This window comes from Poecilia latipinna, unplaced genomic scaffold (genome assembly GCF_001443285.1).
Source record: "Poecilia latipinna isolate Pla-1442-1.1 unplaced genomic scaffold, P_latipinna-1.0 Scaffold86, whole genome shotgun sequence".
Taxonomy (NCBI): Eukaryota; Metazoa; Chordata; class Actinopteri; order Cyprinodontiformes; family Poeciliidae; genus Poecilia; species Poecilia latipinna.
The window spans coordinates 391,747-419,036 of NW_015112702.1; the positions used below are offsets into that span (position 1 = coordinate 391,747).

Below are 27,290 nucleotides of genomic sequence, written 5' to 3' on the forward strand. Positions count from 1 at the left end.
AGACACAATTTTACCAGGAAAAAATGTCTTAAAATTAGACGAGAAATAAATGGTTTCAATGAGGAAAAAAAAGATTAGTGGATCTGATATGACCGGCTCAGTGGATCTGATATGACCGGCTCAGGTCGTGTGAAATACACACAGCTGTTTGGAGGACCGTTTCAAAATCCTGCTACTGATAATAATTTGATGCTGATGTATGTAATTATATATAAAACTTAGTTGCTCAATATTCCTCATTTGAACATCTTGCATTGGATTTCTCATAACATAATTACTTCATTCTCCTAATATTATGACTTAATTCTCATATTAAAAAAAAAAACGTCTTGGCCAGACCCAATACTTTATCTGATGGCCTGATATACGCTTGTCAAACAAGATGGCGGCCCTGGCCGTGCTGACATCACCCTGAATGATGAAAATCCAACGAATGCGTTGGTGGGGGGGGGGAAAAGAAAAATCCAGATTTCCCAAAAATTAACTCTTCAAAAACCAAAACTTTATCATCCAGCTCTAGTATAAAACCCATAAAACCCCCTAATGGATGGATGCAAGTTTTAAACAGCAGATCTGGGTTTTATTACTGTATTTTTTCCCGTCCCAATCCAGACCTAGGAAACATTTCAAACTTTTCCAGGCTGCGTTAGAACCCTGCCAAAACCCTGCTTTGCTCCTGCTCACCTTTCTAGCCAGGTGTTTGAAATCCTCCGTGTTGCTGATGCGTCCGGATTTGCAGTCCGGCTTCCGGTACGGATTCAGGCATTGCACAATGAACTGGGACATCTGGTCAACAACACAAAAGGAACATAAGAACATCCGACGGAACCTCTGTAGAGGTAATGACGAGAACTGGACTCACCTCTTTGCGAAACGTCTCTTTGCTTTTTTTAGCCAATTCACTGGACGTGTCTGCTTCGGCCGTCTTTGTGGAGAACTGCGACAATCACAATCAGGGAGGTTGGTGAAGTAACAAAACTGGAGTTTCTTTTGTCACATTTCATTGCTAGAAGATATTTTCTGTGTTTGATGAGCCAAACCAAACAGCCGTTTAGCGCCGTTTATAATTCAAGGTTCTTCCATCAGCTATATCCTTTCACACTGAACCATCCTGTGGCTCCAGCCTTTAAAAACAATAACTTATTGAAATCAGTCTGAACAAAACGCAATCTACCAGGAGGAGATTGAAACGGGTTCAATCCACAGTAGATCCTGTTTATATCTTATAAACAAGAGTCACTGATGAAGCTTAGCTCTTACAGGAGCCATGCTTTATTTACAGAATCAGCAAAATAAAATAAAAAATCAAAGGAGATAAACAGCGAGACAAAAGAATAAATAGAAAGATGGACGGACGATTAAGGAAAGAGACAGAGAGAATAAATCCAAAAATGAAGACATCACATTTTCCCCACATGGGTTCAGATCCAAAAACATATTTAAATTAATTTCGAGACTGCGTGGGAGCCCTGGCAGCCTTCGAGTCCTGAATCTGCAACGACTGTATCATGAGACGCCGTTTACGTTTTCGTTATGCTCCGCTGTTTTCCCTCAATTTCTTACTGTGCCATTTCAGATGAGACAAAAAGGACACAGCGGCAGCGTGCTTCCTCCAAACCATAAAGGAAGAGGCCGCAAATAAATGAGAGCGAGACTTTCCAGATGGTTTCCACTACTGCCGGAGACGGGATGAAAACAAAGAGGGAAAACAAACGGTGTAGCAGAAGAGGAGATAAGCTCGGCCGCCCCCACCCCCTCTCTTCCCCGGTCGACCTTCGGGCTAAGTGGGGGGTGGAGTGAGTGGGAACACTTGGAATTTTGGTGTTGGTTCTGATGTGAGGGGAATCTCATCAGCAAGTTTATAACAGTCAACTGGGAATGATGTGGTGCAGAAGGATTCCCGCCCCCACCCCGCCTCTTCCTGGAGAGAAACAGCTGAAAGTAATCATTGGTGCTGCATCTTTAATCACAAACACTATAATAACGCTCTGCGGCACTTGCGCAGAAAGTTCCTGGGACCCAAAAGGAAAAGCGAAGCGGCGGCGTCACGGGAAACACGGCGGGTTTTCCGTTTTACTCCGACGCTCAACGAAATACCTTAGAGGGGTTCTCGTCGTAGGTCGGTGTTCCCAGGTCCATCTCAGATTCATGGTCCACGCTTGTGTTGTCGCTGCTGCCTTCCCAGGTGGGGGGGTCCCACTGCGTTTGCCTGGAGGCAAAGTGACATCGAGATCAAGACATGTGATGGGACACACACACACACACACACACACACACACACACACACACACACACACACTGCTACACCTACCTTGTGACAACGTGGTAGTAGTAGATCTTGCCTTCAGGGTCCCGGGCTGCTTTCCAGTTGGGAGGTAGGACGATCGTTTTGGGTTTCGGGGGAGAAGGGGGAGGCAGGTCTATCACATTGTTGGGTACAATCATCTCCTGGTGAACAGAAAAAAAAAAAAATACACGTGAGGAGGAAAATCTCGTTAAAGGCTCAATAAATGGATGCGGTTTCAATTTAAAGATACAGGAAGTGGGACAATTTTTGCCTGCATCTAATAATGAACTAAAAAGAACAGCTTTGTTCTTTCTAATATATATATATATATATATATACACACATATATATGTAAAGATCAACCCATCGGTTTAGTGGGATTTCTATGTAAGGTTCAGAACGTGAGAATGTTTCTCATATGGACAAGATTTAAAACCTTATTTACATTGTTGAGGGTCTTTCAACCTGCAGGCATTGACAAGCAAATGGCTGCCTAGAGGTGGTCTGGTGGTCTCTCCTCGTTTTTACAAAGCAGACAACTGTTTTCATTCTTTTCTCCTCACACAGCTCTTTGTCTTTCTCCTTCTTCTGTTTACTGAAATGCCATGACAACAGCCGAATCGGAATAACGTTTTATTTAAACAACTAAATGACCGGGGGTCAGATCTCGGCCACAGATCTGGTCTCACAGCTGTATTTCTAACAATAATATTCCAAAGTGTTTTTATTTTTTTTTTATTATTTGTTTGTAATTAATGTCAAGCACAGTTTAATAATACACCGTAGCCAAAGGAAACATGAAAAATATACAGCAGATATTAGAATAATTCAAACGAAATAAAAAGCTGAGTATTCGCATGATCTATTTGAAAAGGAAAGCTTGGGTATATACTGCCCCCATGTGGTTATACTAGATATTGGACTTTTAGATATTTACTACCGAAATCAATTTAATTCAAAGAAATAAGTAATTTGTTTTACTTTTACACTTGAGAATGAAACATTAATTTATTTATTACATTCATTCTATGGGAATGAAACAAACAAAAGGACACATTTGGTAATAATTTTTAGATTAAATGGGTCATGAAGTAAGTTGGCCTAAAATATAAACACTTGCTCTTAAAAGCTACAATTATCTTCAAATGGTCTTATTATCACGGCATAACACACTGAAAGTATGAAAAATGTAAATTTCTTAAGAAAAAGAATGTGAATGTTTAGTTTTGTAATAAAACTTGCCAAGCCTGGCGGTAGCGTCTACAAATTCAAAACTAAGCAGAGTTGTCGTGGTTACCTGCTGCACAGTTTGGGATGTGACGATGGTGGTGACTGTGCCTCCCTGCTGCACCACCACGCCCTGCTGATGACCCGGATACACCGGCTGGCCGTGCAGGTAGCCGGCTGTGGGCTCAGTGTACGCCTGGAAACACACAGCAGGACTGACTCGGCTGACACTCGCGACGTATTAAACGAGGCGGACTGAGCTGGTGCATTCGACCAAAACTGAAACAGAGCTGTGACGTGCGACATATTCAGGGCTTGAAACGATTATTCAAATTAACTGTGAGGAATTGATCGTTGAGAAGCTTCACCTGGTTCCAATTGTGCAAAATAAAATCTCCCAAGTAACTTTTGCTTTCCAATTAGTTGGTTAATCTAAAAACATTATTCAACGGATTAGGCTGAGTGTCTCGATGCCAAGTCAAGCGCAAAGGGGTTAAAAAGCTGTTAACATGTTGATGTTAGAAGTTTGTTCTATCAGCAGAATGCGTCATTTCCTAATGATCAAGTGTTCAGTAAATGAATGTTGTCCTGTTGCATTTTAGACAATAAAATGTTTATTAATTGAAAAAGGAATTGAATCGTTTACTTATTTTTAGTTTTTCTGATATCGTATAAATAGGCTGAAGTCGTTCAATAAAAATGTGCAAAATGTGCCAATTTTTTTTATCCAATTAAACCTCAGAATGGTAAACTAAAATGATTGTTAGTTAAATAAATATATTAGCATCTCAACAAACAAAACGATTACAAAACTAAGCTAACAAGCTTAGAATATTTAGAAAATATCTAGAAAAAAAAAAAAAACACCTTGTAACACATCTGTTGCAGATTTACACATTTTAGAATAAGAAAATATGACTTCATTAAGGCAAATCAGAAAATCTCAGTGACGTCCTGATCAGAACAGGCTCGGCGTTGGGAGCCGTACCTGTATGACCGGAGCGTTGGCCTGAGGGTAGGCGGTGGGGATGCTGTAGATGGTCTGACACGGCTGGCCCTGGTAATAGATGGCCGTCTGCGTCTGCGGCGGCCCCGGAGCCGCAGCGTACTGCTGTGCCGGCTGCGTCTGCACCGTCACCGCCTGCTGGGTGGCGGGGTCCCACAGAGTGGCGTAGCTCTGCTGACCCTGCGCCTGAGGGGCCTGGGGCGCCGGCACCGAAAGCACGGCCACCCCTCCCTCCTGGGCTGCCACGGCTGGCTGCGTGTACTGCTGTGGGTTCGCTGCGGTGAGGCTGGTGGTGGTGATGTGCTGGGAGACGTTGGAGACCGGAGCGGCCTGGGATGTGGAGGACGGAGAGGGGAGGCTGAGGTCTGAGGCAGGGGTCTGTTCGTAGCTGAGGCCCGGGTCAACGGCAGGGGTGGGCAGGAGGACTTTGCCAGCATTGGGGTTGGTGGGATCCACGAAGGTCTGCATGGGATACCCGGGGGGGTAGGTGATGAAGCCGGGGCTGGAGGCATAGACTAGAGGGTCATAAGTCAGAGTCTGGAGCTGCTGCTGCTGTTGTTGCTGCTGCTGCTGTTGTTGAAGTTGCTGTTGCTTCTGAGCTTCCTGCTGAGCAACTTCCTGTTCAAACAGCTTCCTGCGCTCCTCTGTGGACAGTTTGTTGCGCTCCTTTCCTCCAGCTCCTCTCTGTGTCTTGCTGCTTGGCGTGTCAAACCTTAAAAATTTGAGGAAAACAGACCGTGTTTTTCTCTAGAAGATGCTGTAAAGGTGCGTCTCAATAAAACAGTTATTTTATGTAAAGTGGAACGTCTACAGTAAAGAAACTTATTACACACAAAGTGATATAGTTCAAGCAATTATTTCTTGAAGTCTTGATGACTCGCATCTAATGAAAACCCCACATTCTGTCTCTCATACTTCAGAGTATTGCCAAGTATTAATTGAGGAAGATCTTTAATCTTTTTAGCAGAACACTGCTAAGTCACCAGCCCGTTGAGGACAAAATGAAAATTAATTTGACAGCTATTGTCTCTGGTTATAGTGTAGGTGTTGTGCTATATTGTGAAATGCACGTTATTTTATAATAAATAGGAAGGTAGACTTCACTTCCAAATTCAAAATAATTAAAAAAAGAAAAATGTGCACAATGCTTTACCGCTCTTCATTGCGCCGGCTGCTCCTCTCATACGGCAAGGGGGGCGGAGACGGCGAGCGTCTTCTCCGTCGCTCAGAGTTGCGAGGGGTTTTGTCTGCGGTTCGGTCCCTGTCCCGATCCCGATCTCGATCTCGATCTCGGTCTCGGCTCCGCTCTCGGTCCCGGTCTTGATCCCTGTCTCTGTCTCGGTCTCTGTCGTAGTCTCTCTCTCTGTCGCGCTCCCTTTCCTTCTCTCGCTCCCTCTCCCGTTCTCGACTGCCAGAGGCGGCGCGTGGCGTCAAAGCCAAGTCACGATCACGGCTGCGATCTGCAAGGAAATTTTTATATATTAAATCAAACTCAAAAATTCAGTGCCAACAAACCAGAAACGTATTGCAACGTCTCCTACCTCTTGCTTCCTTTTCCACTTGGGTCTTCTTCGGTATCCTGTAGACCTCCTGAACAGACAAGTTCATTTGAGCTCTCGGGACGCAACATTTAAAACATTTACACCAAGTTGACAGGCTTGATTTCACTGACCTTCAGGTCCTTCCAGCTCTCCAGAAGTCTGGCTGCCATGCCACTGATGTCCAAAACACTGAGGTGGGGCTCCTGACTCCTCTCGCTCTCCACGTCCGACACGCCTTCCTCTTCGTCCTGAGACGGCGTTCCTATCACCGACGGTTCCACTTGTGCTGCCGTCCCCTCGGCGGGGACAGGAGCCTCTGGGGTCTCGGAGTTCGGTGGAGCTTCTGCGGCAGGTTCGCCGAGCTGGGGCTCGGTGCTCGCCTCCTCCTCGTCCTCCGGCTCCTTTCGCGTCTCCTTCGTCTCTGGCGGCTGTTCGGTTGGAACATCTGCAGGAACCGTTTGGTTGGACTGGCTCTCTGGCTCCTCCACTTTAACAGAGGACAGGTCTCCTTCTGACTCCACCTTTTCTGGCACTTTTTCGCCTTCTGGGTTTTCTGCACTCGCCTGCGCCTCCTCGCATGGCACGTTTGGAGTCTCAGCTTCATTTGTCGGACCCTCGTTTGTCTCCTTAATCTTCGAATCCGACTCGGCTTCATCTTTCATGTCCACATCCTGGGGCTGCTGCTGCTGCTGCTGCTGCTGACTGCTTGAGCTCGTTTCCGACTTGTCCTGTCTTGGCAGCTCTTTCCCAAACCCCTCCACGGATTCTTTTGTCGGCTCCACAGCTTCGCTCAGGTGCTCTTCCTTCAAGCTCGCTCCATCGGGAGGGTCGGCGTTGAGGTTTTCAGCTTCCTCCTCCTCCTCTTCGTCCTCCTTCCCGTCGGATCCCTTGCTGGCGTCAGACAGAGCGCTGTCCAGGCTGTTCTCGCTGATGATCTTGAGGCGCCTGTAAACGGCAGGTTTGGACGCGTCGCCGTCCAGGTCCGGAGCCATTTTGGTGGAGGAGCCGTCAGGAGTGTTGAGAGGGGTTTGGGCCCGGGACGTGTTCTCGCTGGAGTAGCCATCCATCTCAGCCTGCTGAGGGAGGGTTTTGATCTGAGCCCACCGCTGGATGAGGGTCAGGACTTTGCTCTCTTCAAGCATGTTCTTGGTCGAGATGGGGAGCACAGCCAGGGTCTTCATGATCTGCAAGAAGAGATTATAGGTATGCAGATTAGATACAGCAAAGGCTTCATGAATAGCATGAATTGCAAAAGAACTTATGCTATTTTGTGACAACATAAAGCTTTCATGTGTCTTAGTGAGATTTTTTTTTTTTTTCTTTTTGTCGCAGAAAATCAAACATAGTGCTTAGTCCGGTACAAAAAAGATGTGATGGGTGGTCTCAATCTGTCTGAGTCCACACTATGAAGAAAATCTTGTTGCAGTTCCAGCAAGAAGCTTTGTACACCCAGGGATTTAAATTTTTGCCCAATCTTCGATAAAAAGTAGCTCAAGTTCCGTCAGGCTGGACGGGCAGCATCTGTGAATTTTTGTGTTCAGTTTCTGATTTTCAATTGGACGTAAATCTACATTATTATGCTTTGATCTAACCATGTGGGTCAAACTTAGGCCAAATTGGGGCTGGTGTGTAATTGAATATATGCAAAATATTCCAAATGTTTACTAGAGCTGGCCTGAAGGCACGCAAAAAATGCAAATACTACAAATCCCAGAATGCAACTGGCACACTGCTGCCGTCATCATTCATTAGAAATATTATGCAACTGCTAGTCACAGTGGGTCCTTTACACCAACGTGGTCTCTGTTTACTAACTTGGAGACTAGCAGAAGTTGGTTGAATAAAAACGTACGCCACCCTTCCAGGGTTTTTTTTTTTTTTTTGGTAAAACATTTTAAGGACCATTTATTCCTTTTTACTTTCACTTCAAAAATATTCACTATTCCACAATAAAACACATTAAAGTTTATGGTTATAATATGAGAAAATGAGTAAAAGTTTTGGTGTACAAACACTTCTGTAGGTTACAAACGCCTTAACAAAAACGTATAATAAATCTCACCTCCAGCTGCAGTTTGTTGTTATTAGCGCTGTTGCCTTTAGCTTCAGAGAGCTCCACCATAAAGATCCACAGCAAGGACAAGCCGTGATGATCCAAGAACTGCTTCAGGCACGATGGGTTCTGGGTGTCCTGTGCAGCAACAAAAACACATGAAACACACCGGGAGGATTTCAGGGACGGGCACAAACGGCGCAGACGAAGCCGCATTGAGGGTTCGTACTTGTATGAGCTTAAGGCAGAGGAGCTTCTGCTCCATGGTTTCCACTCGGACCATCAGTCTGCACAGAGACACCACCTGCTTCTCGTCATACAGGCCTTCACCATTCTCCAGCAACGCCTCCAGCTCCTCATCCACCTGTGGGAAAAAAAAAAAAAAAAAAAGCATGTGGTTCTGCTGAACTGTTGCTAAAATATTTCTTTCTTGGAGTGAACACATATATCTCCAAAAGGTACTAGTAACGTATAACTGGAGAAATGCCGCCATGGTGGCGCTGCTAAGACTGACCGTGGTGAGAGCGTTCTTTCGGCTGCGGTCTTTCTTCATCTTCCCTCCAGCCGCTCGAACGCTGACTCTGTTCTCGCCACCGAGGAAGCCTCTGCAGCTGGGGGCCCCACAGAAGCATTTCTGCGCTTCTTTCCTGCACAGCAAGACGAAAAAGCAAAGGTGAAGTCCTCTTAAATATTCTCTCTCTATGATGACGACTTAAAATCTGCCACAAACGCAATTCAGGGATGAAAGACAACTGGAGGAAAATCTCACCCGTATCTCTGAAACTGGTAGTCGAACGTCAGTTCAGTTCCCGCAGCGACGGCCGTGGTTGTGAAGAACCCGACTCTGAGCTGGCCGTTGACCGTCCACTAGAGAAGCGTTTTGGAAATGAATACATTTCAGACGACAGAACTTTTAGATATAAATTGCTTAAAAGGTGGTTTTTGCTTCAGTACCTTTTGGGTCTCACAGTTCGGCTCACAGCTGTGGTTCATGAATCGCGAGCAGTTACCCTTCAATGTCGCATCGATGATCTACAGAGACGCAACGCGGCAACAGGAAGGTTACCGTTTCATTCATTCGTTCATTCAGGTGGTCATTTACAGTCCATCACAGCCTCGCTCACCTCGTTATTCTTTAGTGCCATGAAGTAGTAGTGGATGTTCTTGTTGCGAGCATATTCTTTCACCCTCGATTTGAACCCTTTGTGGTCCAACACCTCGCCACAGTACTCCAGGACAAATGTGTTTCTGAGATTACAAAAAAAAAAAACAACAACCCAGAACCAGTTATAGTTCTGATCTCAAACTACGACCTTAACAACCAACAGCAAAGCGTCTCATTAAATTATGACGCAACAACAAAATTATATAATTTTTGATACTATGCAAAATGAGACAGAGCTAAAAAAAATAATAATAAAAAATCTTGCAGAGAATAATAATATCCAACAAAGACAACAGCTAAAACTCTTACGGAGCCAAGTCTCTAGCGGCACGCAGTCCCCAGCCTTTGTCTTCGGTGAGGATGACCTCGAAGTCCGCGTGCTGCTTCATCTGGAAGCGACGGTTAGAGCAATATGCTCCATTCAAGCACCGTGACGAGCTTTGAAGAAAGAAAACAATAAAAGCGATGTGAAAATTTGCACGTTATATACTTTGGCTTGTTGCTTGTGCGTTAGGCAGCCGCTTTGAATCCAAGACGACGTACAAATGCAAATTTGACTACAATTCGGTGCAAAGGCCTTCAGACGCCAGATTCACTTTTTCTTATCAAGGAAGATAAAAACAACATATTTAATAAAAGAATGATCTGGTTTAGTGTGATTTCCACTAGCTTAGCAGTAGTAGCATCCACAGCGCTATGTAGCTTAACAATTACAATAAAAACAAATAATCTAAACATATTGAGGCAACAAAATTCAATGCACCAAAACTGAAAGATTTCCGGAAATCCTTAAAATCTTTTCCGCAAGATATATAAAACAATATATATGGAACTCATTTTGACTCACTGGACGCAAAACAGGGATTTTAAATGGTTTAAGGATGTTAAATACGAGACCTCCTGTGCTTAAACAGTATTGCAGACTCGCTTCTTTCGAGGTTTACAAAATGTTCACTTCTAAAGCAAAGTTCTTTTAAGCTGCAAAACAGTTTCTTTGTGACCAACCATTCAATCATAAGGAGCCGGTTTAAACAGTCTTCTCCACACGCCATCACTCCTTTTGCGCGGTCCTCTCGCGACAACACTGGACACTCGCATTGCATCCTCTTGATATCTCGATGAGATTTGCTTTTCTTCCTACAAGAGATGTTTAAAAAAGTTCATCAGTCAAACTCTAAAGAATCAAAATTTAAAAAAAAATTGTTACTCTGACAATATAAAAGCTGGTCAACCGTTTACCTCTCAGTTAGGTACTTGTTCTCCTCAATTAAGTCAAAGTAAGGGGGCATCTTTTTAATCTTGGCCAAGTCTTTCCATCTGCCGCTATCTTGAAAGTTGCGCAGAGTGAGTGATGGTCGGTCCACCTCGGCTTTTACTTCCTTAGAAAGTGCAACATCTTCTTGACGCTCCCTTTTTCCAGACGGTCCAGCTTCTGCCTCGTTGTCCGAGTCCGACTCAATCTCCGGACGCCTTTTCTTGGGCGGTCCTCTGCTTCTGTGGGGTCTATGATTGTCCTCTCTGGGTGGCTCCGGTAAAGCAGGGCCCCGGCTGTTGCTGCTAATTTCAGGACCTTGCACTGAGCTCGCTGACCCTGGAGTGTTTAGTGCTTCATTATGACTCGATGACTTTTCCGCTCTGTAGTCATCGTGGTCATTCGTGAGCGAGTCCGGGTGGATTTCACTCGAAGGTTCCTGATAATGTTCGTACGTATGGAGGTAAGGTCTTTTGATGGTTTGCATGTTTGACGACTGGTGCGTACCGGAGTGAATACTTTGCTCTGGCTCCTTGGAATCTGTTGCGGTTCCTTTAGTGTTTAACTGTGGTCCGTGGCTGCTGTCAGGCTGCTGGCATGTGCTGGTAGGCTGCTCTGGTTGAGATAAATCCCAACCCAAGCTGAAACTCATCTTGCTGTTGATATCGTCAGAGAGGGTGTTGGGTTGGTACTGCAAGTGCACCTGCTCGCCTTGACTGCTTATCTCAAGGTGCTTCAAACTTTGCTCGCATTGTCTGGAATGATCAAGCAAAGGGGTTGAATCCGTCTCACTTCGCTGGGCACCGGGATGATCGGCTCCGAAAAGCTGACCGCCGATGGCGTTGGAACCTTCTGAGTGACTGGTGCTATCAATCATGTTGCTCTGGGACTGACAGAGCACGCCGATATGAGGCGACTCAACAAAGCTAGTCGTCGTGGTTTGCGTTTGCTGTGCGTTAACTTGGTTTGTGTTCCCCGTTTGGGTGCTGGGCTGTCCTGAAATACGTAAAGGGGTGCATGAAGAGGCTTGTCCATCCTCCAAACCTTTTGTCAGGGAGGAATGCTTGGGGACTACAACCACAGAGTGAAACTGCTTTATGGCATTGTCGCAATCCGAGTCGTACGCGGAGTTGTCGCTGTCACTGGCGTCACTGGGCGTTGCTAGCATATCCTGGTTGATGGCTGTTCTTTTACTGGATTTATTCCTGTGTGTGCTCTCCTTTAATTTACTCTCACAGGCATCAATACTCTGGATGTCTCCTAACGTGGCTAAGTGAATCTGGGATAACTGATTGTTCGTGTGTGAAGGCTCATCAGTGTACGGTTTATGAGTAGTATGACTGAAATCACAGCGGTCAATGCTGGTGCTTGCTTGCGAAGGCTCACTTTGGTCTTCATGTTTAAAGGTCACTAAAGAGACGTCCTGTTCCATGTTGGAATGTTTAGCATCTCTGGACTGAATGCTACCTTTACTGTCCAGGTCATGTTGAGTACCGTCATTAGAGAATTCAATTCTTTTGACGGATACCACTTTTTCAGGGCTGAGATTGCTTTCTGCACAAACAGCCCTGTTTGAATGATCACTTTCACACGAGTCTTGCCCGACAATATCCCAGCGAGACTTTCTAGTAGTGCAGGTACTCTTTTTGGCGGCATCTTTACTTTGCTGTCCTTCTGAAAGCCGACTTTCAGCTTGTAGACAGGACAAATCAGATTTTTCTGGGTCATATTGATTTTCGGCTGCCAAAACGTCATTTGGTTCAACAATCTCCATATTAGTGTTTTGCTGGATCTCATCTGTGACGTTTGTTTCTGTAGCATCGAGAGAGGGTTTTGGCACTTTGCCGTCTTTTTCAACAATAACACTATCTTCGCTCTCACCTGAATTTAAAACAGCTGGAGTTAAGCTCAACTCCGACTCGCCGGCCTTCACATTGCACACGTTTTCCAGAGTGACGTCGACAAGCTTTAGGTTCTCGATCGAGGTTGTAGCTGAGGCATTTTCAGGTTCTAGTTCAAGTACTGGTTTTACTTGCTCCGTCTTTCCTAAACATTGTTGCAAAGTCTTTTCAGTAGATAAAACCATCTCCGCATCACCCTGACCGCCCTGTGCATCCTCACCTGGTTCTGAATCTGACTTTTCTCTTTCCATCTGAGGACTACATTCTGCTGTGGTTTCACATGAAACCACAGCAGGACTATGAAACATGTCATCTGACTGTCTGTGATGTCTAGGGGATTTTATGGAGGACCTAGAGGGAGTTACATGCTTTGAATCTGGTCTACTGGTTTTCTCTTGAGAGTCTTTACTGTTCTCCAACAAACTTGTATTTACTTCAGAAGACTGAGGTTTGGTTTTGTGTTCTCCCTCGGAATCACCGGAGCTGTTTTTTCTGTTCTTGTCATGCGATTGGGGCTTGCTATGTGTACTGGAAGAAGATGATTTGGTACTGGTGTCAGACCTGTGATGACTGCTGGATTTGCGGGAACTGGGGTCCAAATCAGGAGAGCACCTATGTTGAGAATCAGAGTCTGAGGAACGCTTTGAAGTCCTTTCTGACTTTGATGACTGTGTCCTTTTGTCAGTCTCTGAGGAGTGAGGAGACTCTAAAGATTTTGAAGATTTCTCAGACCTTGAGTAGGAAGATGACTGTGATGCTTTATGCGAGCTCGAATAGTTAGATGACCTGCTGGACCCGGACGTCCTCGTCCTCGTTTTCCTGTGGTCGTCCTCAGAGTCAGAACTGTACCGAGTTCTTTCAGTCCGAGAGCGGGAGCGTCTTTTCTCCCTGCGTGGAGAACTCCTGTGGGACCGCCGATCAGATTCGTGATAGTACGATCTCTCCGAGCGAGAACCTCTGTCACACCTGGACCTCTCGGACCTGGAGTGAGACGAACTTGTCCGAGAGCCTCTTGATCTAGAACGTGATCTAGTCCTGGATCTCCTGCGGTCCTTGTCCAAGCGAGACGAGCGAGAGGAAGGCATCCTAGAATCACGATCAGACTTCGAGTAACTAGAAGACCGTTCTTGAGTCTCTGTGCGCTTGGAGGAATTTTTCTCCTTTTCCCCCGCATGTGAATTAGAGGAAGACCTTTTTGCCTCTTTGACCCGGCTGTCAGAGCTTGTTTTGCTTTTTGAATCTTCTGATTTGCGGCTGGAAGACGCGTGCGTCAAGTCTCCGTCAGATTCAGAGCAAGGAGGAGCACTGTCTGACTGTGACCTGGTTTTCCTTTTATACACATGAGAATCCCGATCAGTACAACTGGAACTATCACCATCTTTCCCGGACAAGGAAGCTGATTTCTTGAGGTTAGAATCTTCTTTCGTCTCAGAGGATTCAGTGGTTACATTTTTAGGGGAGCCGTCGTTAATGACGTTCTCAGGCAGGGGAGCTGGAGCTTCAGTGTCACTCTGAGAGTTGACCTCTGATTCAGAGACGTGCACCTCCTCAGACGTAACAGCCTTCGGACTCTCTTCAGTAACAGAAACGCTAATAATTTGCTTCTTAAAATGCATCTTTCCTAAGTTTTTTTGGAGTCGAGTTGAGGGCGAGGCCGACGTTTGAGGACGTTTCTCCGGTGTAGATGACGGCGCCAAGGCTGTCTGCTTTTGCTCCGTTTTGCTTTCCGCATTCTTTCCCACTTTGTCCAAGATAGACTGAGATGAGGCATTGTGAGGTTCAGTGACAGTCGTATCAGGATTGGCAGATATGAAGAACGAACTCTGCAGCGGTTTTTTAGTCTGCGAGAAGCTGAAGGACACTTTCTGACGACCCTGATCTTCCAGATTGACCCTCATCTTGGTCCCTTTTGGTAAAAGATGATTGGACAGCATGACTCGGGGAGACAAGCTTTTAATCAGAGCTGACGTGGATAGACCCTCCACCTTCACCTACAGGGAAAAGAATGCACAACAAAAAATAAAAATCAATAATCAAGTCGCTGAAATTCTCAAAACTGTAGAGTATTACCAGATTAACTTACAGAAGCAGCACTCCCTTCCTGTCTGTGTTTCATTGAGAACATAAAGAAACAAGAGAAAAAGGCAAAAGTGGTTTTACAGATTCCTTGTTAAACCTTATGAATAAAAATGTTATCCGGTCCACAGTGATAACCCAACTAACGGCGATGTGCATCTGAACAAATCTTAGCATAAACTGCTTTTTTTTGCTAAAAACATTTTAAATTTCAAACATTATACCTCTTCCTTAACTATGAGTATATTACCTTAATAATTAGTTTTGGAGATCAGGTTTCAAAAATATACAGAAAAATCAATTTTTGAACCCGATCTCTACTACATTTCCATTCACAAAGAAAAGGAGAAGTGACAGCCAACCAGCACATATAGAGCAGCTTTTCAGCCCAGTGCAGCCACATAGTTTGGGCTTCATGCTTTAGTTAACTTCAAGTCAACACATTTAATTCCTCTTTCAACGCTGGAGTAAGGACTTCAGACCAGAAGAGAAACTGAAGCACTTTCATAGTGAAAGATTAACAGCAACTTCAGGGTTCCGATACATTTTTAATCACAAAAGTCCACGTTTCCAGACACATTTTTCTAAGTTCATTTAAGTCAATTTTTACAGAATTAAAGTTGTAAAATTATCAGGTTTTAGACATGAAAATTGGATGGATGGACGGCTTTGAAATAAAGTCTGGAAGAGCAAATACTGTTCTCTGCTTTCCCAGGGCTGCATGGCACATAAATTCCAGATTGCGAAGGAACGCTGAAATTTGCTTTGCAAGCTTCCACCGACGTCGACAGCCTTTAATTAAGTGTTAGTGCGTCTTTCTGTGTGCGATCGTTGCCTTCAGAAAGTCAATTTCCACTTGGTCAGATCTGATTAATAAGAAAGCCAACGCAGAACATCTCAGCTCTTTACCTTCGAAAACTCCAAGACTGCTTTTTCAGTTAGGCCATTGTTCATCTGCAGTGAAGCACTGTCTTAAATTTTGCTGAATTTGGATTAATCTGAGCAGACAGTATATAATAATACACTTTAAAATTCATTCACGAAGAACAAAGACCTAATAACGGAACAAAACCAGGAGCTCCCAGGTTAATTGTTGAAATTAATTGTCCAAATCCTTTCCCACCAAATTGGCTGAAAGAATGTAAATCCTGAACTTCTTTTCATTTATATGCTAATAAGCCCCAGTTTGAAGCTTGGGGATGTGACTCGATGTATTTTTAAGGTTTCTATGTAAATAAAAACACCAATCTAACATATTACCACAGCTAACTGTGAAATGCTGAGACCATACCATACCATACCAACTTTATTTATAAAGCACTTTAAAACAACCACAGTTGATACAAAGTGCTGTACAATTTAAAAACAACATAATAAAAAAGTAATTAAAAACAGTTTAAAAACAAAAACATACAATTTAAAACTAAATCCCACTGGTGCTAAAAGCCAAGTAAAATAGATGGGTTTTAAGACGAGCTTTATAAATGGACAGAGAAGGGGCCTCTCTGACCTGCAAAGGTAAGTCATTCCATAATTTGGGGCCCATAACAGAGAAAGCCCTGTCCCCTCTGAGCTTCCTTTTTGTTCTCGGTTCCTCCAAGACCAGCAACTTGTATTCCTAAGCAGCCAGTGTGACTATATGATTTTTGTTCTAGTAAGTGCGTGCTTTTCTTAGACCGGGCTTATGAAAACTGAATAATATTTGGGTCGTTTATTCCCTTGAGTTTTCTTTTTCCTTTCCGTTTCCCCCTCTCTCTGACCATTAAAATGGGATGTTTCTGCAGGGACAATAAAAAGAGTTATAACAAGAAGCCTTCAGTCAAACTAACAGCAGATTAAATCTTATGCAGTTACAACATTGTCTTCGACATAAATTAGTTTTTGCTTCAAGTAAACAAATAGCTAAAACTGTTTTGCTGACGGTTTTCAACTGCCACTGATTGAGGATAGAAGACCCGTAGCATGTGCTTCCTTCAAGAGCCAACAGTAGCCCAAGGGCTTTATTTACGACTTGCAAACTCCTTTGTTGTTCCGTTTACAGGGAGAGAAATGTTTTTGACCAATCAGTGGCTTGCAGTGCTTTCTTCACATCGCCTCAGCTTATTTGAGAGCCAAACCGAAATACAGAGAACCACCTACAATGCAAAATATTGCACATAATAAACTGCCCACAGTATTAGAAAAAAAAAGCCTAGAAATTATAGCAAAATCTTGCACCTTCACAGACTTTAAGGTGAACATTTTACCAGAACAGAGTGCGACAGGGAACGTGCGTAAATTATAGCACAAATATACACCGAAATAACAGTTGCTCCCGTGTAGTACCTGAGCTCTGACTTCAGAAGAGTGTCCATGGAGAAACACGCCTATGGCTAGTAGGCCTGAAGAGGCTGCTGGCTGACAATAATCCAAATCAGAGAACCTCCAAAATGACGCCACATCTGACAAGAAGAAACAGAATTTTGAAATGAAATAAGCTTCACTGGTCATAACAGCCAGAAGTAATTTTCTGCAAAAAGAAAAAAAAAATTAAAATTCTGTTTAAATGACATCAGATTAACTTTTTGTGCAAAGCATAAATGAAATGTCCTTACTTCATGTGTCCCCTCTACTTTTGGTAACCATAAGAAACACAAAATGACATACGTTTGTAAATCTCAGAAAAATACTCAGCAATTCAAGCTGCTCTTCTCACTAATTACCATAAGATTTCTATCTGATGGGTCTGTTGACATTACAAAAGTCAAATAGTTCCAGAGCAAAAATGTATACAAAATAAAAAAAAAATTTTTTTAAAAACCGTTGACGAATTAGGCCAACCTCTAACTGACCTGACCTATCACCCAATACTGCAGCAGCTGGAAACATTCTACAAAATACTCCACACTCATTTTGTTATTCGCCATTCTTGTTTTCTTGTTGCATCATTTACCAATCTCATGTGGAAGGTTTTTTGCACGTCTAATATTTTATCCCTTACAGGTCTAGGAGAGTAAACAACAGAGCTTTGGCCAGTTCTGTGTACAGATATAATTATTTTTGAAAACGGTTCAGTGGGATCCAGGTGTTTTCGAAAATGACAACCAGCTATAGAGGGGGAAAAAAGTTCCCATAGAGGCGGAGCTTAATCTTTTTCAGATCTGCAGATATATCCTGCTAGGTCAGAATCAGTGCATAAGACAAAAAAAAAAAAAACAAACAGGAAGAAACAGACTGTTCCTGCAATGGAACATCCCTTTAAAATGAAATCCTTCTTTGATGATATGTTGGCCATCAATTAATGTTATTCAGAGGTAGTAATGTCTTTGAGCAACAAATCATACTATGCAGTTTTGGAACATAAAAGTCTTGTCTTTATAATATGAATGTTAGATAACTTTTTGACCCACCTGTTAGAAAATAAATCTTACTTGAAAATTTTGCAATGCAAGAATATTTAATTATGTGCAATGAAAATTTTACAGTATGCACTCCACTTTCTGCCATCTCTCTACAAAGGTGGAAGCATGTGTTAAGATTTATCAGCAAGTCTTCCCTTTTTCAGCATGCTGGGCCAATAGTCTCCAGAGCTGTAGGAGTACACAACACGAATCAGATAAGGGGCTGCATTCACGTTTATCTTTAAAAATAGTGACGATACACAAAAACGTTGGTTGATAAACGTGCATTTTATTACCAGAACTCTCGAAAGCAAGCAGGTGGCTTTACACAGTTAAACTCAGTCCTTATAAAATGTATATCAACATTAATATCCTACTCGACAAAAATTGTTTTAAAACAAAACTTGAAATCTAATGGCAGCATGGCCTGGATAGGAAGAGTGGATCCAGCCAAAACATGGCCTTTAAAAGGAGCGACGTTTCCGATGTGATAACAAGCTGCTAAATGACTGGTTGTGTCAGAAGCAAGTTTCTAGCCGTTCTAAATGCTATACTTGGTAGTTATAGTATAGACAGATAATTAAGTTAGCTATTAACTTCTGACTGCATTTAAATAAATTAATCTAAACAAGCTTGGCTAGCTTAAGTAAAATAGCATAGCAACCTCACGGGAGCCATGTTTGAAGAATTTGTTAGCTCATGTTGTGACCCCTTTATTATCTTGCCTCGTGATATCGTGATAATACTTCCATGTAATTAGATTGTGTAGTTGTAAACAAATTGTGTGGGACGTTCACTTACTCAAATCTGCTGAATCAATACACATTCATCAAAAGCTCAACTCGACGACGTCTCCTCGCATCAGAGGCTAACACTAGCAATGCTGGCTAGATCTAGCACTGCAAATAGCATTAGCACTCAGTGTGCTAACAGACCGTTTTGTGTCGTTTTCGTCAATATTTGAAATTAAATTGTCATATTATGAACAAGCAGACGTGTTTTTTTCTCACCCACTGCAAATCATAGCATACACAGTGTAAAGTTGCATTTGGACATTTTAATATAAAGGTATAACCGACCCTTATATGAATGTTCACCCGGCTTAGCTCACATGCTAGCCTCGGATGTTTTGTTGTGTTACCCACAGTTTGGTCAAAATGAACCTAACTAAACTTAACATGGTTCATAAGATACTCACTTCTCGAAGTTTGTACGGTCACAAGGTTCCCCCATTCTCAAAATAATTGGTGATCATCCCCTTGTGAAGCATCAAGCAGCAACGCATGCAGGCGTTAAATCCTTACGGAGTTGTCGGAAATGATCGTCGGATCAGAGGCTCCTACGCTGCTGCTGCTGCGCCCCAGCTTCAGCAGAGCAGAATGTTGGTTCAATCGAGCTAGCATGTGCTCGGATTGCTACACAGTTGTCTAAGTTGAATGAGGAAACACGGATTGTTTTATTTATTTGGTTATTCGTGTTTTCATACAGATTCGTTAGGGTAACCTTAAATCCGTTTCTGTCGCTTTTATTAAGAAAACCGTTCCTCGCAGATGTTAGCAGACTCTGGCTGATGCCTTTAATGTCACATGATTAGAAGCGGGGCGCGAATCCAGGAGAAAAACAGAGACCGAAGAGGGTTACCAAACATTTTTAGTCTTTTCTGAAACCAACCATAGTAACGTCCTTTTGACAGATGGCAAGTTAGTGGGCATCTTCCTCGCTTTTACTCTCTTCATTGCACAGAAAAGCAGCTAAAAAGAGGCAGTTTTTTTTTTAAACCACAAACTAGATGAATAAGATTTGCTATTAGGTCTGCACTATTTACACACTGACGAACTCCAGCGACGAACCGAATGGGTGGAGTTTATTCATCAAATAAAGACAGGTGTCTGAATAAAAATGCATGCTAAATGGACCCGCCATAATAGCGCACAGATAAAAAGCTTGTTTTGATTAAATGATGATACATCATTGATATTCAGTCAGTAAGAGTATAATTTGTCTAAAATAATTTACCCTAATTAAAAATTCTTCTGTTGGTCAGGTGAATAGATAATCAGTCCAGTGGGTCATAGTTAGGACAACCCTGACTGAGAATAAGATAATATCTTAGAATAGGGCCACCAGTCTATATTATTAAAATGAGGTAAGGTGATTTAGGCAACTGGCCAAAAGTTTCCATGGCAGTTTCAAATGATTGCTATGGCTGATTGGTTGGAAAACACACTTGAAATAAAGAGAGAATATAATCTCACAGAGAATCTGGTATGAGGTACTTTTAAGAACAAGGTGAGCGACCACTTTGCTTTAATGGAGGCCCATTGCACAACCTCATTGCTGCCATGCCACAGGGATGCATTAACTAATGCTGAAGGAGTATTAGTGTATATATTTGGCATTACATAGACATAGTTTTCAATGAGAATGGATTTCTCTATTAGAAGCTATTTCTATTGGTTTGATTTAATGTTCAAATTTTTTGACAGACTGAATTTGGAGTTTTTGTTAGCAGGAAATCTCATGTATCAATAAAAAGCAGAAATAAACTTTTGAAATATATCACTGCATTTGTGGAGGATCATTGTAACTTATGAGTTTTACGTTTTCAAGCAAATTACTGAAATAAATTACCTTTGTAACGCAAAACAATTAGATGTGTTTAGAAGTAAAATGAAGCCAATAACGTTCACTAGTCATAAGTCTGCAAGAAATGTGAAGTGTTTTCAAACCAAATTTTAATCCATTTATGAGACATTCCTTAAAACATATGATCTCTTATGCTTAGATTAAATTTGGAAAATAATTATCCAGTATCAGAATCTTCTGATAAAATCTGCCCAGCTGGCCCTCATGACATGGATTAAAGCCATCAAGCAAAACAAGCCTCCAAAATCTAAAGAGCTCTAAAGTTCAGTGTTGGAACATTGTGTACTGCTAAGGTTGCAAAGATGTATTAATGGTAAATTGATCATTCTACAGCCAATTCAAACATTTCCTGTTTTTAAACAATTTGCTCAGACATGTTCGAACAACTCCATAGAAAATCCTGTTTATTTATTTTCATGTTAATTTAAGGTGAGCTGAGCAAAAATTATGAAATGGTGAGTAAAGGTTCTATAAATCAGTGGTTTGTTAGGAGTAAAAAATATGTGATTTTTATTAAATCCTTAAAAGCCAAAAGAAGGGGAAAAATCAGAAAAATTAGCCTTTAAAGAATGATCATAGACAACAAAGTTAATTGTTTTCTACTGTCCAGATTTTTTTTTTTTGTAATTTTGCTTTTATTTAACCAGGTGAATTAATAAAAACTAATTCTCATTTACAATACCGACCTGTCCGAGAGGAAGATCAAGCAGCACAAACATTAATAAACACAAACATTAGCAACACAAATGAAATCATAAAACAAAACAAGACAGAGACAAGGGCATGTGATAAAATTAACTATATATTTTTAGATGGAGCATGTGCATGTTTCAGACAGCATCTTCTTTAAAGTACCTTTAAAAGTTCCTAATTATGTGAATGTGCTCAGCTTTAATAATTTAACTGACCTCCACATAAGGTCGTGACACTTTGCATGCCGGTACAGCAGGTGGCGGTGTGTCATTTTCAATGCTGTTACATTCGCCTGCCTCTTTGTCAACGACAAAAGAGGAAGCTTCCACATTTCTCGGAGCAAGGCGAGCGACTTGAGGCCGACGATCCATCTTAATATATCTACCATATTCCTCTTGACTCTCGGTTTTGTGAGGGCTGTGGTTGTTATTTGTGTAAGTTTAACCGCTGTTTAAGCTGGTTTTGTGGCATGTTTTCGTCATTGGTATGGCGCAGTCATGACAGTCAGAGGAGCTGAAGCTGCAGGCGGTCAGGCCTAGCTGACAAGCGAGCTAACGTTAGCGTACTTTCATATTTTCCTCAACTTTAAGAACCTCTTCGGGCTTTTTAGAGTGTGAAACTGTTCTCGGGTTGTTTTATTGTCGTCTTGTTCTGACATGTGTTGCTACGGCGTGCATTTCCATCTTGTTCTGCGGCCTTTCTTCCGTACAGCTTTGACTTTATGACGGATAGCCAACATATGGAGATGTAACATTATCTGGTTTCGTGTGTTGGTATTGGTTGATGAGTGCGGTGCATTTTTTTTTTCACACTACAGGGTGAAATGTGCCATTCTCAAATTTTCCTGTAATATTGGACCATGAAGTGGCCACATATGTCCATCCGCACGGTGCAAACCGAAAGTGCCCATTGTTAGATAAATGACGCGGTGGCTCGCTAACTGTAGCTTCTGTGTTGATGTGGGTTTTCTAATATCTGGGTTTTGAATCATGAACCTGATTCTTTCTTATTTACAACTTTATTGAACAACCATTTTCAGACGATACACCTACTCTTCTAAATAAAATTGATGTAACTTGCTTTAATTTGATACACGCACAATGTTTCAGTTAGTGGCGAGGATACAAGGAATATTCTGGGAATCCAGCAAAGTTTCTTGTTGGTGAATGGAGAACTTTGATACCACTGGTGACAAATCTAAAGCAAGGGAATGGAGGTGCTTGGAAAATGGATAGATTGTCCTTTTACTGACTTGAAAGAAATCTCTGGTAAATGAAATTGGAAACGGAGGGAGCGGAATGTACACCATGGAAATAATACCAGAAATGACACCTGCAAAACTTTAACCACCTGCTTATAAACCAGCAATTATCTGATTAAAGAAGAATTGGATGGCTGAGTTATTTAGCCTCTGGCATGGGATATTACTTGATAAGCTATGCAATAATGTAACTTACTGGAAATCCACTAAGTTGTATAAACATGCACCAATTATTTGACAACTGCTAGAATTGCCATGTCTCAGATGGATGCGAATTTTTATTTTTAGTAACTGCAACTTTGTTTAAAATTACTCAGTTGAATTTTTGTTTTCCATTGTCCTAATTTTTTTTCCACCAATATGTGATCTTGTGTCACCAGGTTTATATTTTTTGTGGCACAGTTTCAATTGATCTCTATCAAGCTATCCATAAATTATAGAGGTTTAATGATCATGAAATTTGTCATTTAGCTAAATGACAACTTTGTGTGCTCCATGTAAATGTGAATCAAACAGACATTTCAGATGGTTAATCTCACCACAATACGTTATTGATCCAGTAATTTAATGAGTTATCAATTTAATTTTGAGCTGAACTTAACTTTCAATTAATGATTTACTTGGTTCTCACAAGGGGAATTAGTAAAGATCCACTTGCAACCTGGTGTAGTTTAATCAGTCAATAAATGCCTTATAATTCTGCGTTGTCTAAAATTTGTTAAAGGACTTGTGCTTAATTTTCTCTCTAATTGTAAATTTTGTCCATGATTAGATCTGAGGCAGTATTAAAAATGATTTAATGAGTGATGAGGTTATCAGCTTTTTAATATAGCATGCATAATATTTTCTGGATGCTATGTGCATTTTGTGTGAAAGAACCAGGATGCCTTAGACACCCTGTTTTTATGCCCATTTAGATCCTGCACATAAAAGCCTGACATAATGACCTTCCTAATCACTGTAATAGCACGTGTTCTCTCTGAATGGACCTTTTTTGTTGTGTCAAACCTGCTGAGACAAAGAGAGCCTGGCCTGTTGAACTTGCATTGTACTACTCCTCTCTGGCGATTTGTGAGATGAGTGCTCACATGGAACCTATAAAGTAAATGTCTCTGCAGTCTGTGAGATAAAGTAGGTAAAGCTAAAAATACATTTTCAGAGTCATTGCGATTGTAGTCATTCTAAGACATGAAGCAACAAAGTTCTGTCATTTCTATAGATTTGTTTTAGAAAGTAAGGATTTAGTCAACTTTTAGGACTTTATATATTTATAAGAGGTAATTCTGTCATGATGCAGTTTAAAATGTGGAAGAAAAAAGTATTGTGTTAAATGTCGCTTTACCAAAAACAATTGGTTTGGGGAAAAAAGGCCTGGTCGACCAAATTGGTGCATGTTTAGTGTTTTGCTTTGGAGTTTTGGGCATGTTTTTGTTAACCTGAATGAAGAAAGGCTAGTTTTCAGGTTGACCAGTGTTACAAAAGCCTTTTTTATGAGCTACAATGGGATTGTGAGAGACTGGCATAGCGCATTTGTTTGGTTTGGTGGAGATGGAGTCTTTGAGTGCCTAAAGGACTAGATGAAGCATTTCCTCTGGAGCTCTTATGGATAACGAACTAGTCTAATAACTGATGATTTAAAAATAAAATACCATGTATTTGAAACCCATGCAGAATTTTGGGACTGGACCTATAATGGAACAAATAGTCTCATTGTGGAAGTCCCCTCTGTTGAGCCAATTTTTTTTGGTCATGTAAGGAAAAGTACTCTGTGACATATGTCAAATATTTCATGTGGATCACTTCAACCCTTCACTTTTCAGCCGTGTTTGTTTTTCAGGTGGCTTTTGTGGGCATAAGGAAAAATGTTTTTTCAACTCGTGCATTTCTTTCCATATTTATTTAGCCTTTGTGATCAACTGAATGTGGGAATATTTTTACAGAACTGGTGAGGCTCTGAAGGCAGTAATGATATTCTGTACCCCTTTGTCTACAGGTGCCGTTGTTTGTGCTTCATCATGGCGGTCGTCATCCGTTTACAGGGACTGAGTGTCACGGCAGGTTCTGCGGATATTCGCAGGTTCTTCACGGGCCTTCATATTCCAGATGGAGGTGTGCATATAATTGGTGGAGAACTAGATGAAGCTTTCATTATCTTTGCTTCAGATGAAGATGCCAGAAGAGCCATGGCACGGTCAGGGGGATTCATAAATGGGTCACCTGTAAGATTGCTACTGAGCAGCAAGCAAGAGATGCAGAATGTACTTGAAAGAACAACGCAAAAGGTGGAGCTGGATGAGATTAGGCAGTCTGAGGGCAATGGAAGAACCGCTCAAAGATCCATGGAGCGTGAGGTGGGCAGAAGATCAAGTAGCCGATCTGGTTATAGCTCTCCTCCCCATCACCAACGACCGGCAGACACCGATGACCCCTATGTTGTGTTTCTCAATGGTTTGCCTTTCTCTGTGACTGAAAGAGAAATACGTGAATTTTTTCATGGTTTACTCATTGATGAAATTGTTGTGTGTAAGAAAGATACAGGGCAAAACAATGGAAAAGGCTTTGCCAGATTTGCAACAAAGGAGGATGCATTGGAAGCCTTAAAGAGAGATGGGAAATATATTGGGTCAAGGTATATCGATGTTCGCACAACAACAGCCGACTATTGGATACGAGCTGGTGGTAGCATGCCAGCAGCTGTCAAGACGATTGAGAACTTTGAAAGGGGAAGAGCACCTGTTCGCAGTCAGCGAAACCCCCAGTATGAAGCAAGGTCTCGATCACCTCTGCCCCAGAGACCTGTTGCTCCTACAGATGAAGAATACTGTGTGCTGTTGGACAATCTGTCTTTTGCAGTGGAAAAAGGTGACTTGAAGTACCTTTTTCAGAACTCGAAGCTTGAGAATGACCAGATTCTGTTTCTAACTGATGATTATGGCAGAAGAACCAGGTCGGCCTTTGTACTCTTTAAGAACATAGGTGACTATTGTGATGCTATAAGTCAGGAGAAAAGACATTTCCTCAACAGATGGATTCATATACGACCTGTCTCAAGAGAGAACATGCTCAGGCTTCTGGAATCTCAGAATGACCCTACTGCGCCTCCAGGAAACTCTGAAAGGCATCAGGAAAGACCCTCGTCTTTCTCAACAGATCCTTACGACTCTGAGAAAATCTGTGCGTTTGTGAGGAATCTCCCATTTGATGTGAGAAAGGTTGAGATAATTGACTTTTTTCATGGGTTTAATGTCACTGAGGACAGGGTACGGATCCTGCATGATCATAAAGGTAATGGGGTCGGACAGGCTCTGGTTCTCTTTGGGTCTGAGGCAGAGGCCATGGAGGCGCTTTCTCTCAATGGACGGCGGTTTCTGGGGTCTGAAGTTGGAGTGAAGTGTGTTACACGTGCTCAGATGGATCAGTTGACTGCTGAGCCACCATCAATGCAAGATGTCTTGCCAAAAGAGGGGCACTTCTCAGGCAGGAACAATGAGCCTTTCTATGGCACTAGTGGTGACACTTCCTTTTTTGATACAAGGAAACCCAGGGATGGTAATTTGCCTATTAAAGAGGAACGCATCCATGGAGGTCAGGACTATGGATATCGTGGGGTAAGACCTCGTTCTCCGCGGGATAGGGGCAGTGGAGGACATGGGAGGTTTGGTCCACCTGATCAACGCTATGATGGTCCCACCTGTGTGCAGTTGATTAACTTACCATTCCAAATTAGAAGTGAGGAAGTCTATGATTTCTGTTATGGATATCGCATCATACCTGGATCTGTCTCACTTCAGTATGAGCCCAGCGGAAAACCGAAAGGCTCTGCCACTTTGGTGTTTGAGTCTCGTCAGGAAGCTTTAACTGCAATTGAGGAACTGAACGGGAGGCCGATTGGTCCAAGAAAAATACAGCTTTTGCTTGTTTGAAATACATTTGTGGGTTCACATTTAAGACAAAGTAACAGGCAAAACTTTTAGTTTATTTGGAAAGCTGGCAATGTAGCATATAGCTCTTGTATTATTTTTTTTTTCTTAAGTGCATTTTTATGTTTACAAGGAAGTATTTGTTTAGTTTATTTTGGGTTTTCTATTAAACGGTTGGTGTTTTTTGTTTTCAAAAAGTACTTTAGTAAGTTTTGGAACACAATTTATAACCTGTACATGTCATACATTGTTTTTAAAATTAAAAACGATTGATTCAGTTTTGTCATTTTCTTCCAAATCTGTTTCCTTGAAGTTAAAAATCTAAATAAATGTTACTAAGAGGGTAGCTCAATGACAAATTTAAGATTGCTTTTGTCTAGTGTGCTAGTAGACCAATTAGATCAGGTTAGGATATCTATTTTGGTGTTAGTTGAATGAGGGCATTGTCTTCTGCGGTCTCCATTACATCACTTTAATGTATCCTTTTGGATAAGGATACATTAAAGTTCTAAGAGATGAGTTCTAAGAGACACGTATTTCTGGCCAAGTTGGTCTAAAACTGCCAGCATTTTCTCAAGGTAAAACAAAGCATGGATAAATAGAAAAACTATTATGGTTGCAATTGCATGGCTGAAAAAGTGTAATATGAAAATATCATTAATGATACAAAGAGTTGGACATACATTTTTTTTAAGAAAAGAATTCAATAAACAATGTTTTCCAAAATCTGAATTTTCTTTCATTCTTTTAAGCAGCCTGTAGGGGCCCAAATTTTTAAAATATCTTAAATGGGTCTAAGGATTTCTTGGAGCGGCTGCTTGGTTTTTCTCCTTTAAAAATATGCTCTTAATCTTAAACTGGGAAATGTTATGTTCTGAAGGC

At 41.9% G+C, this 27,290-nt stretch overlaps 2 protein-coding genes across 5 annotated transcripts in view; one reads left to right on the forward strand and one right to left on the reverse strand.

Moving 5' to 3' along the window:
• Positions 1-19,482, reverse strand: part of setd2 (SET domain containing 2, histone lysine methyltransferase) — a 26,810-nt gene extending 7,328 nt beyond the window's left edge. Inside the window, exons 1-22 of one of the 2 annotated variants that reach the window (XM_015022306.1) lie at positions 19,087-19,482; positions 16,834-16,949; positions 15,418-15,506; positions 14,516-14,537; positions 10,519-14,423; positions 10,285-10,416; positions 9,589-9,717; positions 9,239-9,362; positions 9,069-9,146; positions 8,884-8,981; positions 8,629-8,761; positions 8,344-8,478; positions 8,124-8,252; positions 6,193-7,245; positions 6,062-6,110; positions 5,674-5,980; positions 4,503-5,232; positions 3,585-3,710; positions 2,312-2,448; positions 2,098-2,209; positions 863-937; positions 685-786 (exon numbers count right to left, since the gene is read on the reverse strand). In XM_015022306.1, the coding sequence (XP_014877792.1) occupies positions 685-786; positions 863-937; positions 2,098-2,209; positions 2,312-2,448; positions 3,585-3,710; positions 4,503-5,232; positions 5,674-5,980; positions 6,062-6,110; positions 6,193-7,245; positions 8,124-8,252; positions 8,344-8,478; positions 8,629-8,761; positions 8,884-8,981; positions 9,069-9,146; positions 9,239-9,362; positions 9,589-9,717; positions 10,285-10,416; positions 10,519-14,366 (7,497 nt within the window). In that variant the 5' untranslated portion in view covers positions 14,367-14,423; positions 14,516-14,537; positions 15,418-15,506; positions 16,834-16,949; positions 19,087-19,482. The remainder of the gene's footprint in view (positions 1-684; positions 787-862; positions 938-2,097; positions 2,210-2,311; positions 2,449-3,584; positions 3,711-4,502; positions 5,233-5,673; positions 5,981-6,061; positions 6,111-6,192; positions 7,246-8,123; positions 8,253-8,343; positions 8,479-8,628; positions 8,762-8,883; positions 8,982-9,068; positions 9,147-9,238; positions 9,363-9,588; positions 9,718-10,284; positions 10,417-10,518; positions 14,424-14,515; positions 14,538-15,417; positions 15,507-16,833; positions 16,950-19,086) is intronic. The other variant, XM_015022299.1, reaches the window with a different exon arrangement.
• On the forward strand, positions 1,823-26,686 carry rbm12bb (RNA binding motif protein 12Bb). Of its 3 annotated transcripts, XM_015022325.1 has the most exons (3): positions 1,823-1,835; positions 13,424-13,431; positions 22,341-26,686. In XM_015022325.1, the coding sequence occupies exon 3, from the start codon at positions 24,504-24,506 to the stop codon at positions 26,409-26,411; it is 1,908 nt and encodes a 635-aa protein (XP_014877811.1). In that variant the 5' UTR covers positions 1,823-1,835; positions 13,424-13,431; positions 22,341-24,503; the 3' UTR covers positions 26,412-26,686. The 3 variants fall into 3 exon arrangements, with proteins under 3 accessions (XP_014877811.1, XP_014877817.1, XP_014877803.1); XM_015022331.1 differs by lacking the exons at positions 1,823-1,835; positions 13,424-13,431 and having other exon boundaries at positions 21,522-23,619; positions 24,482-26,686; XM_015022317.1 differs by lacking the exons at positions 1,823-1,835; positions 13,424-13,431 and adding an exon at positions 21,522-21,661 and having other exon boundaries at positions 24,482-26,686.
• Positions 26,687-27,290: the final 604 nt, after the last annotated feature.